Source organism: Natator depressus, chromosome 5, assembly GCF_965152275.1.
Source record: "Natator depressus isolate rNatDep1 chromosome 5, rNatDep2.hap1, whole genome shotgun sequence".
NCBI lineage: Eukaryota > Metazoa > Chordata > Testudines > Cheloniidae > Natator > Natator depressus.
The window spans coordinates 86370958-86383787 of record NC_134238.1 but is presented as its reverse complement, the minus strand read 5'-3'; the positions used below and the strand labels follow the sequence as shown (position 1 = coordinate 86383787).

Here is a 12830-nt window from a genome sequence, read left to right as displayed (position 1 = left end):
TTCCGCTTATTAGCAACCTCTTGACTCCCAGAAAAACGTTGCTCTTATCCAAGAGTTGCCAATAAGCGAAAGACAAAGTAGGAGTAGGATGAGGTAGTAGTGACCTGTTTCTGTTGGTGAAAGAGAGACAAGCATTCTATATCCTTGGACCAACACAGCTACAACAACAGAGCATAAAATAAGTGAAAGGCAGGTTTGTGGGGCTTCAATCAGGGAAGAAAGTCCTGGGATGTGCCTTTAGTGACTGCGGACTACAAATCTGCCTGTGGCCAGGGACGCATGTGCCCCACAAGTGTCATGTGACTAGAGCACCCACATCACCACCCAATGGGGGAGCCTCTGCCAGAGTCCCGGTGCTGTGGGCTGGGAAGGGAGCATGCAACCAGGACAACAGCGGGCTGAGGGGCTGCAGCCCTGATGCAGGGGTTTCCAAGGGGAGCTGGAGGCCTGTGGAGATGGATGGTAGTTCTCCCTGTGGTCTCCCTGCCCTGACATTTGGGCGCGGCATATCCCAGCACCTCCTTCCCTCCACCCCTGCCAACCTGCCTGCAGCCGGAGCCGTTCTTTCAGAAAAGTTGTTCCTGAGCAGCACGCCTGTTGCTACTATCCGAATCCCATTCACATTCAAGTCAATGGGCGGGGATCATTTCCGGGCATGTTGCTATTAAGCAAATGTTGTTAATATGGCCACTGCTAGGAAGTGACACCCCCCCAAATTCGGTGAGACCCTCACTTTTCATTTTCGCTCGTTCCTAACCCTCCCGCCTGCAGAGACCGGCTGGACTTTCTCGCCCTAGGTTATCCAGCAGGTTCAAGAACCAAAAGACAAAGAGCCCCCCCGTTATTTTTAAAAGACTCTCACAGCTTTTAAGCCAAGCCCATGATGGGGGGCGGGGGGAGCTGACTCATGAGCTGGGAGGACCCTCAGCCCCGTTGGCAATGCTGGAGCGGCTCTGTGTTTCTTCCCGAGCTCCGCTTGCGGCTCAGGCGGATACAGGGATTAACAACGCACCGGGCACCGCAAGGGCTCCGCAGCGCCCAGGGGTTGAGCAGCGGGGGCACGTCCCCCCTTCCGTGGCTCCGCCCGGCGCGCTCTCCCCAGCGGCGGGAAGCCGGCGCCAAAGCCCCGGGGAGGCGCCCGGCGGGAGGGAGGGGGAAGCGAGCACAGCAGGGAGCGGCGGCTGGGGGAAATCCCCGCGCTGCCGCAGGTGCGGGCAGGCCGCTAATGCGCCCAGTGCTAGGGCTAGGTAGGGGCGCGGGGACGCGCGGGCTGCCGGCAGCATGGCAGAGCGGCTCTTCTGTCAGGGGGTGTCCGCGGTGATCAGCTGCGCGGGCTGCGAGGAGAGGTGAGTGCCGCTCCGGGGGCGAGCCCGGCTGCTCCCCCGTCAGAGCGGGGCCCTAGGGTCGTTATTTGCCGTCGCCGCCGCCTGGGCTCGAGGGGGGCTCGGCAGAGCCTGCAAAGGGAGCCAGGTGCGAAGAAGGGGTGTGGAGGAAGTGCGGGAACGGGCCGCTCCCGGGCGAGCCGGGGCAACGAGCTGCCCACGCTCGCCCGTGCTCTCTCCGTGCAGGGGGGCGCAGCGGCAGCCTGGGCCCGCCTCGCTCGGCCCCCCGAAGTTGTTTTCCTGCTTTGTGGTGCGCAGAGCAGGGTGTAAGCGCTGTCAAAGGGATTGAGTGCGCTCAGAGTAACAGCCCAGAGAAGGCTTTCCAAAGCACCCAAGGGGTTTAGGAGTACAGGCTCATGGACTTTCATTGGAAACCTGCCCCCCAAGCCTCTCGCATTTTGTCTTCAGAAATATTGGGACAGGCAATATTGCTAATTGAGGTCACTAGCCCTAGCCTCACCCAAGCTGACAAACTCAGAACACTTTATTTGTAGCATTAAAAAAACTCTCCTGCCTTCCTCTTCTAATAACCCCCTAGCTTTATAAATATATTTGCACAAGATATCGATGCCTTAAAGCCTTGTAACAAACACATGGAATAGTTCAGAGCTGTCAACTGTAGACATTCAGGACTCATGAGTTTGGGTTAAAAATGATTTTGTTCTTAAATGATAACTTTTGCATTCTTTTTATCTTGCTTTGTGTGTTTTTGAGCCTGTGGGGGAGTCCCATTTTCAAGTCTTCCCCACAACCAGGAGGGCTAGAAACTTCTTAACTTTTATTTAAAAAAACCCATTTTCATCTAACCACTGACTGGGGGGGTTTTAGGAAACACAAACTTCTCCCCCTCCCATTTGTCTGAACCTTTCTTCAATGGACACTCAAGCAGGGTCAATGAGCAGGCAAAAAATCTCCGTCTTTAATTTTTCTTCCAAGCTTCCCATCACTTCATCTCTGCCCTTGTAAACAAACTGTTTCCTCTTCCAGTGAATATGAGTTTCCTTGAAGACAGGCTCAACTTCTAAGTTTTCCGCCATTTCTTTGGCAGCAGCGATGGATCTTCAGATCTGTTGTCTCTACAAGCCACAATGAAATCAAGGCAGCATCTCATCAAGAGCAGTAGCAGTCACGATGTCCATCGACTGAGTTTGTAATGCCTTGCTTACAACATTTACTTGGAACAGGGTATCGTGCCAAACATAGGCACCGACTCTGTGGGTGCTCCAGGGCTGGAGCACCCATGGGGAAAAATCAGTGGGTGCAGAGCCAAGCTCCCCTCCCTGCCCTTGTGCCTCAGCTTACCTCCGCCTCCTCCCCTGAACGCTCCGTGTCCCCGCTTCTCCTCCCAGTGCTTGCCGCCGCAAAATAGCTGTTTCGTGGCGTAACAAGCTTCGGGAGGGAGGGGGAAGGAGCGGGAATGCGGTGTGCTCAGGGGAGGAGGCAGGGCCAGGGTGGAGATTTGGGGAAGGAGTTGGAATGGGGGCAGGCGGGGCAGGGGTGGAATTGGGCCGGGGCAGAAGGGGTCAAGCACCCACTGGCGCCAGCAGAAATTGGCGCCTATGGTGCCAAAGCACAGTTGAGGTCAGAAATTTGAAGTTAGTTCAAAATTGTGCAAACAATATCAGCAGAGCTTAGGATCACCAGCCATAAAGCAGGATCTGATGTATTGATTTGTGGCATGCAATTTTTTTTCACTGTTTCTGACGTCGTGCAAGGCTGATTCTTCTCTGTTGCTTTTTATCATGTAAACCAGATTTTTCTTTGTCTCTGCTCTCCTTTTCATGTGAGCCACATTCTTCTTTATCATGAGTCTCCTTTATGCTGCTAGGAAAACTGCATGATTCTCCATCACTTTCCTCACATTTCCATTCCTTATCTTCAGGTAAATCTGTTAATGACTTAATAATAGGACTTCCATCATTTACACTTTGCTCCTCAATTTCTTCTGTACTGGGACCATCAGTATTGCCTTAAGCCCAGTATATGTTCTGTTTCAGATATTTTCCCATCAAATGTGCTTCTTGCTGCAAACTAGATAGCAATGGAGCTTTTTGCTTTCTATACTGAGCTCTTGAAGGCTTCTTTGCAAGATCCCCTCAAAGGTGTTATGGAACCTTATTTTCCACATATGGCCAAGTTCTATTAAATTTCATCTAAAGGATGGCGTCTGCAGGACCCAATGCCCCCTAGGACCTTGTTGGGTGCTGGTTCAGTATTAAGTCAGATGGAGGAGTGTCACCTTCTGAGTTACCAACTCTGGGTCTCTCAGGATTTAGTTATTCCATGTGCTGACCTAGCATGGGAGAACTGAGTAAATGTTCCTATGTGGTGGGATGGACCTGGACTGAAATCACATTATAAGGCACAAGTGTCAATTATCTTAGGTTCTTCCTAGTCTCCATTTGCACGTATTACAAATCCACCACATAAATCAGCATGACTTGCAGACTGCCAAAGAGCAGCCTAGAAGAGTTGGAAGGAGAAAGTGAGAAATGTAAAAATCTTACTCTAGGCATGACATTCCTCTTGTCTCCTCTGATTATCCTATGTTGTTTTGTATTAACCAACTGCAGTATTGTCTTACAAACTTCAGGATTTCTTTAATAATATCACTGATTTAGACAGAATGATGTGGTAAGGTAATGCTGCAACCAGATTGTTGCTGTAGCTGTGTCATGATGCATCTTGTAGGAATGTTTCAGGACTGGATTGAAGTGCATCATACTATTGCTGGGTGAGAAAGTTTGCACTGCTCTTGCCTGCAGTGCATGACTCAAATCAAGCACTTGGATGGCAAGTTTAGCACAGTCTCTGCTCCCCTCCCATGAATTCAGGAAAAGTGCTCTGGTGGGAAGTTCAGGACCCCAGTGAAACATCATGTTTGCTATCATCCTGGACTCAGAAGGTGTATGATAAATGTTTGGAGCCCTATACATGAGAGAAACAGTCCCATGAGGAGCGCTAGCAGGGCAGTAAGAGCCTAGAAAGATTACTAGGGAAGGTGGTACACTTAAGTATGTCTACACTGCAATAAAACCATGTCTGGCCCATGTAGCTGACTCAAGGTAACGGGGTTCAGGCCGGGGGGGGCACTATAAAATTGCGGTGTAAGTGTTCGGGCTCCCTTGGAGTACACTGCAATTTCATAGCCCCCATCTACACTGCAATTTCATAGCCCCATAGCTGGAGCCCTGCAAGCCTGAATCAGCTGACATGAACCAGCCGTGGGTGTTTTATTGCAGTGTAGACCTATCCTTGGATGTTATAGTTTTCAGTCGGCTAGCACTGTAAGAAAATATCATACACAGCTCTGTTGCTTTGCAGTGTAGATTCATCTGCACTGGACTTTTGCTATGGGAGTGCACCAAAAGTATTCCATGATCCCATGGGCTGACTGTTCTCAGGACACTCTAGTTCGTGGACAGTAAAATTTTCCCACACTGCACCATGAACGAAGGACTAGAGTGGCCACATTTTGGGAGGGCAATAGGAAGGTTGGACTCAGTCTCACATAATGTAGTGTAGACTCTAGAATCCCAGGTTGGGACTCAGGGTTCAACAGTTCTTAATCTGGGGTTACAGATATGTGTCGATGCTCAAGCTGTAGGTTAACAAACCCAGCATCTGCTAACTCGAGATGTACTAACCATCTGAATGATGACCCCTCAAACACTATAGGACACAGTAATTATAACTTTTGATTTCTAAATACTGTATAAGTAAAGAAGCACATATTCAGATTCCCTCAAGTCAGCTGTGCTAATTGTCACTTCAAATGTTTTTGTCATGGGATACCATTTTTTCTTTAATTTTAGTGGATTAAGTTCGAAATTAACTAAATTTTGGACACTAAATTCTTTTATTTAATTAACAAAACAAATACTGGGCAGCAGCAATACAAACTTCCCCATACTGCCCTACCAACCTGTCTCAACCCTGAAACGGGGGTGGGAGGTGTCAAGGTTCCTTTCCCACTCTGAACTCTAGGGTGCAGATGTGGGGACCTGCATGAAAACCTCCAAAGCTTACTTTTACCAGCTTAGGTTAAAACTTCCCCAAGGTACAAACTATTTTACCTTTTGCCCTTGGGCTTCCACTGCCACCACCAAACGTCTGAGCGGGTTTATTTTATTAGGAAAGAGCCCGTTTGGAAACATCTTTTTCCCTCCAAAATCCTCCTAACCCTTCCACCCCACTTCCTGGGGAAGGTTTCGTAAAAATCCTCACCAATTTGCATAGGTGACCACAGACCCAAACCCTTGGATCTTAAGAACAATGAAAAAAGCATTCAGTTCTTACAAGAAGAATTTTAATAGAAGAAACGGTAGAAAAAGAATCATCTCTGTAAAATCAGGATGGTAAATACCTTACAGGGTAATTAGATTCAAAACATAGAGAATCCCTCTAGGCAAAACCTTAAGTTACAAAAAGACACACACACAGGAATATCCATTCTATTCAGCACAGCTTAATTTCTCAGCCATTTAAAGAAATCATAATCTAACGCATATCTAGCTAGACTACTTACTAAGTTCTAAGACTCCATTCCTGTTCTGTCCTCGGCAAAAGCATCACACAGACAGACTCTTTGTTTCTCCCTCCCTCCAGCTTTTGAAAGTATCTTGTCTCCTCATTGGTCATTTTGGTCAGGTGCCAGCGAGGTTATCCTAGCTTCTTAACCCTTTAGAGGTGAAAGGGTTTTTCCTCTGGCAGGAGGGATTTAAAGGTGTTTACCCTTCCCTTTATATTTATGACAGGAGGCATCTTTAAGGGTAAGAGGGCTCCATTGTATTTTACTGTAGCAGTGGCTTACATGTATGCAAGACTTGAAAATTCCTCTTGCCAAAAGGGATTACATTGTAGCCCTATAACCTGCTTATCTGAGAGCAGCACTTCCATGACACTTACCACCATTTCATCACTGTAGCCCTGCCTCAAGGACTTGGGCTGAGCGAGGAGCATATGACTGATCGCAAGAGTGCTTCTAGCATAGCCTAACACAGAATACTCATGGACAAGGGCAGTAGGGGGAGCTCCAATGTATATGCCATGGCATTATAGGGACTAATTGGAAGAGACTATTCACATTTAAGATTGTAGACCGCCTTCTGTTTATGTCTAAAATAGGCCCCCCTCTATGAAATGGTCTTTCAATTTCAAATCTGTACCTGGCATATGTGTGTACTTTTTTTTTTTTTTTTAGCTAAATTTGGGAAAATCAGAAGTAATTTCTGAGATAAGGGAGTTTGGGAAAATCAGATGTGCATTGCCCCACAGGTATTTTGTATTTATCTAGTGTGCAAATGATGTGATGGACTTTGAAAACCTCTGAAAAGTTCTGATGGGCTTTTACTCTGTTGCTCAAGTACTGTACCTTCCCTCCAGCATGACTATCCTCTCCTCTTCTCGTAACTTGGTTTAATACACTTATACTTACTGGTATATGACTCCTTTTGTGCTCACAAGGAGCTACAAGTATTCTAAACGTGTTGTGGGCTCCTCATGTCTCTGAGACCAGATCTACACTAGGAATTTACATTGGTATAGGTACAATTCTCAAGGGGATGAAAAAAATCTACAGCCCTGGAAAACATAGCTATACCAACCTAACCCCTGGCATAGACGGTGCTAGGTCAATGGAAGAATTCTTCCATCAACCTAGCTATTGCCTCTCGAGGAGGTGGATTATCTACGCTGACGGGAGCCACGCCATTGCTGTGTTTTAAGCATAAACATACCCTTTAGGCCTCATGTAGACTTCAGGGGAATTAGTAATCTGCCATATTCCCTGAGACAAAGGTGAAATTTCTCCATCACAAGTGCAAAACACCACCTTGTAAATGCATCACCTCCCATTTCCTCTTGCATGCCTAGGCTTCATGTATTTGGTCCTTCAGCGATTCTAAATTCCACAGGATCCTTAGCAGTGTTGATGGGTTCAATTCTGATGACTCTCAATCAGATAGATAGATCAGCACAATACAGAAAGGGTTAATACTTTACCCAATCTGGAGAACAGGCATGCAGCTTATATCTTCACTGTTCCAAAACTATTAGCTCAATTTTGCTCATATTTCTACCTCACTTGTTTACAACAGAGAGTGATTTTACTGTATTACCACAAACCTTTCATCCCTTTTCTTATCTAGTTTTCTACATATTTTGAAGTACACACAGACCTCTGTAACAATTATCCCTAGAAGATAACAAGCTGCTTCTAGCACACTGTTTATTTTTGACAATACTTCTGACAGATTCTGCATACGCAAACAGATTACATACAGTTTACTTGCTAATAAGTTTCCACAATAAAGTGTGGCATGAGTACAAAACATTCTGTAAAATACAACATGTTTATACAACTTAGCATGCTTACAAAACTTTCTGAGAAATCTATGATATTGTCTAACGGTAGAACCACCTTGTCTAAAGAAATGGAGGAATTCTTGAGGCTTTGCTTCCACAGGATAACTGGAACATTCTGACTTCTTAAGTCCAAAGCTGAGACTGTTAGTTCTGAAATTTAACCATCTGTATATGCCGCTTTGAGGAATTTATGGTGCGTTTGTAGCAAGGCAGGGGACCACAAGATGCTAATTACCATACTATAATTTCATGTAGGATATAATTAAATTTATATAATTGGAGAATAAACAATTTCCTGTCACAACAGTACCATTTTTTTAAACTTTATTAAAAATAATTAAGAAACTGTTCAGTCTTGCCTGCATCCCTTTATACTCACTGTATTCGCTCCTGTAGCGCTGTCTGACTTGGATTAATATGATCTGTCATGGTGGCCCCATTGATGTTGCCAGTCTGGAGCCTTTCAAATCTTGTACTCCTGGCTCCTAATTGCCAGTATGCTATTGCATTCTTGAGAACATTTTATGGGAGTGATATAACACAGTTGAGACAGGGAAAATATTTTACTTTAGCTTTTAATTAGCTTTAATTTAGGGCAGACTGATTGCTAAAATTGCATTTTTCAGAAGAGCTCAGCTCTCATTTAGGCATCGAAATAACTGGCCAGATTTTCAGAAATTGTCACCACATTTGACGCTGAGTTGTTTTGAAACTCTAGCACGTATTTAGGTACCTAAATGGGAGCTGACCCCTGAGTAGGTGCTGAGCTCTTCTGAAAATTTGGCTCTCAGCATTGAAAATAGAGGATGTAGCTAGTGCTGTAGTTTTTATTCATGGTTTAGTGTTCTCCGTGTCTCTCAGGGTGAACTAACCACAGTATGGAAAGGCCTGGGGAATTTAAGGTCTTGTCTACTAGAGATCTGCCACTGCTGTTTCTGGTGGCTGGATAATACGCAGACCCTTTCCTGTAGAGGCTCCCCATTCCTCTGAGAGTGTGAATACTCATTGCTAAGGAAGATTTAAAAAAAAAATAAATAAAAAATGTAACTTCTGAGAGTTCATTCCAAGTAGTTTTATAGGCTACTAAGTCATTAGAAGAAAGTATTGATAAAAAGTTGAAACTTTGTTCCATTTATTTCTGAACTTAAGGAAAAAGTTGTAATGGTTGAAGAATCTCTTCAGTCCATAGAGTCACGACTACAACACTAGCCAGTATTAAAACACCCAAAATGAAAACAAGAAACAGTTAATATTGCGGAAATCTAAAAGTATTAGATCTGAAAGAGTGTCTGTAGGTAGAAACAATACAGAGGATTAAGTTGTGCTGGTAACGATGGTAGAAAATAGGGCAACAATTCTGAAAAGACTCATTGCTTAACTTTGTGCACTGAGAGACGTTAGTCTTCATTAAATATTGAGTAGGTGTTTTGATTACTGAACCTATTGACTGGTTAGGCATTTGCAACTTCAGTCAAATGTTAATCAAGTTGTCCAGCCATACATAATTCCATTCCTAGCAGGAATGGAACTGTAGTACCGTTTTTCTTTTTGTTTTGTTTTTTTAACACCATGTTGCAATACATTTGTAGAAAGCATGAGTTCAGATGTTAATCTAGACCTTTTGATGAAATGTCTCTTGTTGAGTGTGAGATTCTCTGTTTATATTGTAGGAGGGCTGATGTAAGGCTAACTGTTGAAACTTGTACATCATCCAGTCCTATCCATAAGAAGGTATGCTCTGAATCAAAAGATTTTCTTGTATGTCTGCTATCTTTTGTGTGCTAAAATAGAATGTAAACTGCCTTGATGCAGTGACACAGGCTTTTTGCATTGCTTAAGTTTCTATGAGTTGCTATGAGATTCTGTGAGTTGCTTTTTTGTAAATCTCTGTATAACCATATAATCTTGTTTAAGTGTACCGTGATGAGTTTAGGGATCATACCAAATATTATTCTGATTTAAAATACACATTGTAGATAAACTTGACTACACTTGTCAATGTGAGTCACCACTAATGATCTGCTATTATTTACCAAAATAAAAAAAGTTTGAACCAAAGGTGTGATTAAAAACACCACTTTAGTCACCTTGTACTTTGTATCTTAATTGTAGTTCATTTGTCTTTTTTGTAAATGTAAACTTTTTACATGTGTCATGTCTCCTGTATACTTTATGGTGCCAAGAGGCACATTGTTAATGTTCAGCAAATAATGTTAATATAATTCTACCCCAACTTTGACAGGAACTTACAGTACGTATTACAGATGATGCAGATCCATTATTCTTGTATTCTCTTGCTATAGGAGAGGAAGATTTTCAGAGGTAATTGCTATCTTGCTGCTTTTCTCTGAGAAACAATGGAACTTGCTGTCATTAACTGTGAATGTTCTGTGTTTCTTACTTCATTTACTGTTACTACAAAACCTTTGCAGTTTACATACCCCCTGCATTGTGTTGTCATTTTAATATAATTTACTTACTGGTGTAGGTGTCAGCACTTGCGTTCGGAAGCAGATTCTGTTCTGAAAGATTTCTTTGTATCATAGAGGAGTATAAGTATAGGAAATGAGATGATGATCCTTCTTTAAAGTATTGTATTAATAAATAATGTAAAACTTCTGTTAACATAGCTATGCTGCCTAACAGAATGAATTCGGTTCTTTGAAAGTTCTATTTTATGCTGTTGAAAATTAATTTTGTGAACTTTTGGGTTGTGTTCAGATAGTGTCTGAAGTTATGGTGCATATAGTATTGCTGTCTTGCGCAAAGTCCGTGTCTGGTGGCTTTTTTACATAGGTGGGCGCTGGTATTAAAAAAGAAATAAGATTCTTTTCCCTTAAACTGTTTTGTAGTAACTATCTTTGTGTGTGTTCTCAAAGATATGGCTGTCTCATTTACTACCCAGATCCTACTTTAATAGGAGGGAAGAAACTGAAACCTCCTAATAAGAGAGTACAGAGGAAAAACTGCCCAACTAAGGGAAACTGCTAATGGCAAAAAAATTGATGTTTGAGTAATACAGCACTACCACCCAGATCCCCTTTAGAAAAGCTAATTTGTTTTATAGGCTGATAATGTTTAAGAATAAAGATTATTTTCTCTTGACTGTTATCCTTTACCATTGCCATCCTTTTGTTTCCTTTGCAGTTTAAAGAGCCAACAAGGACTGCTTATAGATTTTTCAGCTTTTCCCCAGAAATTCATTGATTTGTTAGAACAATGCATTTTGGAACAAGGCAAACAAGTGCCTCGGTAAGGGCAGTTTCATTATTTTGATAGAATTTGGATTTGAAAGGAGCTTTCAATAAATGCAAATCCTTACCTGAGGGAGCATTTCAGTGCAGCCCTCACAGTTGGTTGTATGGGTGCTTGGATATCGTGGTGATGATGAGTAATGCCTTTACAAGTGCCAGAGATGGGGGTAGCCAGGGGAGCTGTTCATGTGGTTTAGTATTTGCAAAGTTCCTTAACTCTGCTAAGAAAAAATGGTAGAGGAAGACCACTTTGCAGTCCTACTGGTAATTTAAAAACTAAAATTCTCTTTCCTTGTCAACACCACTATTCTCCCCATCATTCAGGCCTGCAATGTGGATGTTGACTTGATTCCTACATCGCCTCACACATCCAGGCCATATCTCAATCTTGCTACTTCTTCCTCAGCTTTTCCAAGATTTCTCTTTCCATCCTGTCAAACAAATCTCCCATTCAGGCCCTCACTGTATGTCACTTTGCCTACTGCAACAACTTCCTCTCTGGTATCCCTGAAATCCACATTTTCTCTTTCTGCTCCCGGCAAGATATTGCAGCTAAGGCCATTTTCATTGCCTCTTGTTTTGATCGCGTTACTGCCCACTTTCAACCCTTCCACATTTTCCCCATTCACTACTGCATCAGATTAAAGCATCTTGTTACCATCTTCAAAGTTCTACATAACTCTGCCCTCTCTTACTTATTATCTGAGCTTGTCTCAATTTGTGTTACCTGCCATCCTTGATCACCTGTTCTCGGCTTCGTGCATAAGCATCTATGGGTATGTCTCCACTGCAATCAGGAGGTGTGATTGTAGCATCAAAGCTAGTTCAACAACAATAGCAGTGAAGGTGTGGCAGCACAGGCAGGCGCATTAGCGAGTCCTGCCTGCCCATGTCCATAGGTGAGTACTCAAGTAGCCACTGCCTGGGCTGCTGCTGCTTTTGGTACTTGAGCTAACTTTAATGCTGTAATCACATTTCCCAGTTGCAGTGCAGACGTATCCTGAGTGCCATCTTTCATGCTGCCCTTGTGCATTGTATCTTGGAACAGATGTTTGGGGAGTATCTATCCTAGCCTTTTCAAATACATTAGCTCCCTTGAGTTAACCGTGTGGTGTAGATGAGGCCTAAAGGTTTTTAGTCTTCATGTGTGTTAGCAGGTTGAGGTAAACACAAAGGGAGAACTTAGGGTTCACCTTGACCTGCTAGCATATGTAAAAACTACAATTGTCTTGTTTTTACTATAATTTTACCTTGTTACCATGTGTTAGTAACCATGCAGCAGACCTTTTTTCCTAGTGAAGACAAATCCTGAGGGGCTACAACATGGCACCCAGCACTATTATTGTGTTAAACTGTGTATGCTAGATGTTAAGTGGTGCATCAAATCATGTTAGCTAACTCAGTTTAGAAAAAAACCAAACACTTTTTTCCTTTAGTCTGTTTCTCATGCAGATAGAACAATTTTGTACTTCTTGCTCCTTGACTAGTGCAGCACATCTAGGGCCTGTCTGTAATGGAGAAAGCTGGGTCTAAAACTCATTTGAAAACATAGTTTAAAAATGGCTTTCTCAAGACCAGATTTGAACGTAATTTAGCTGCCTGTCTCTAGACAGTCAACCTTGTTGTTCAAACAATTTTCCGAATTGATGTGGATTGTCCACTCTGGTGGCCACCCTGTTGAGCGCTGGTCAAGAGGTGGCTCTTGGTTGAATTCGCAGATGTCTCAGTGTATCTATAAAATAATGGTGGGAGAAGCCCAGGGAGTCGGTGAGGTTTAAATGGCTGTAACCTTTTTGATTCAAGAGACTGTTGGTTTTAATACTTGCCT

At 43.4% G+C, this 12830-nt stretch overlaps 1 protein-coding gene across 1 annotated transcript in view; it reads left to right on the top strand.

Annotated features, from left to right (window-relative positions):
• Positions 1-1264: 1264 nt before the first annotated feature.
• LOC141987620 (spindle assembly abnormal protein 6 homolog) overlaps positions 1265-12830 on the top strand; it is a 39573-nt gene continuing 28007 nt past the window's right edge. Inside the window, exons 1-4 of the mRNA XM_074953127.1 lie at positions 1265-1346; positions 9419-9479; positions 9991-10070; positions 10896-11000. Coding sequence (XP_074809228.1) covers positions 1282-1346; positions 9419-9479; positions 9991-10070; positions 10896-11000 — 311 coding nt within the window. The 5' untranslated portion in view covers positions 1265-1281. The remainder of the gene's footprint in view (positions 1347-9418; positions 9480-9990; positions 10071-10895; positions 11001-12830) is intronic.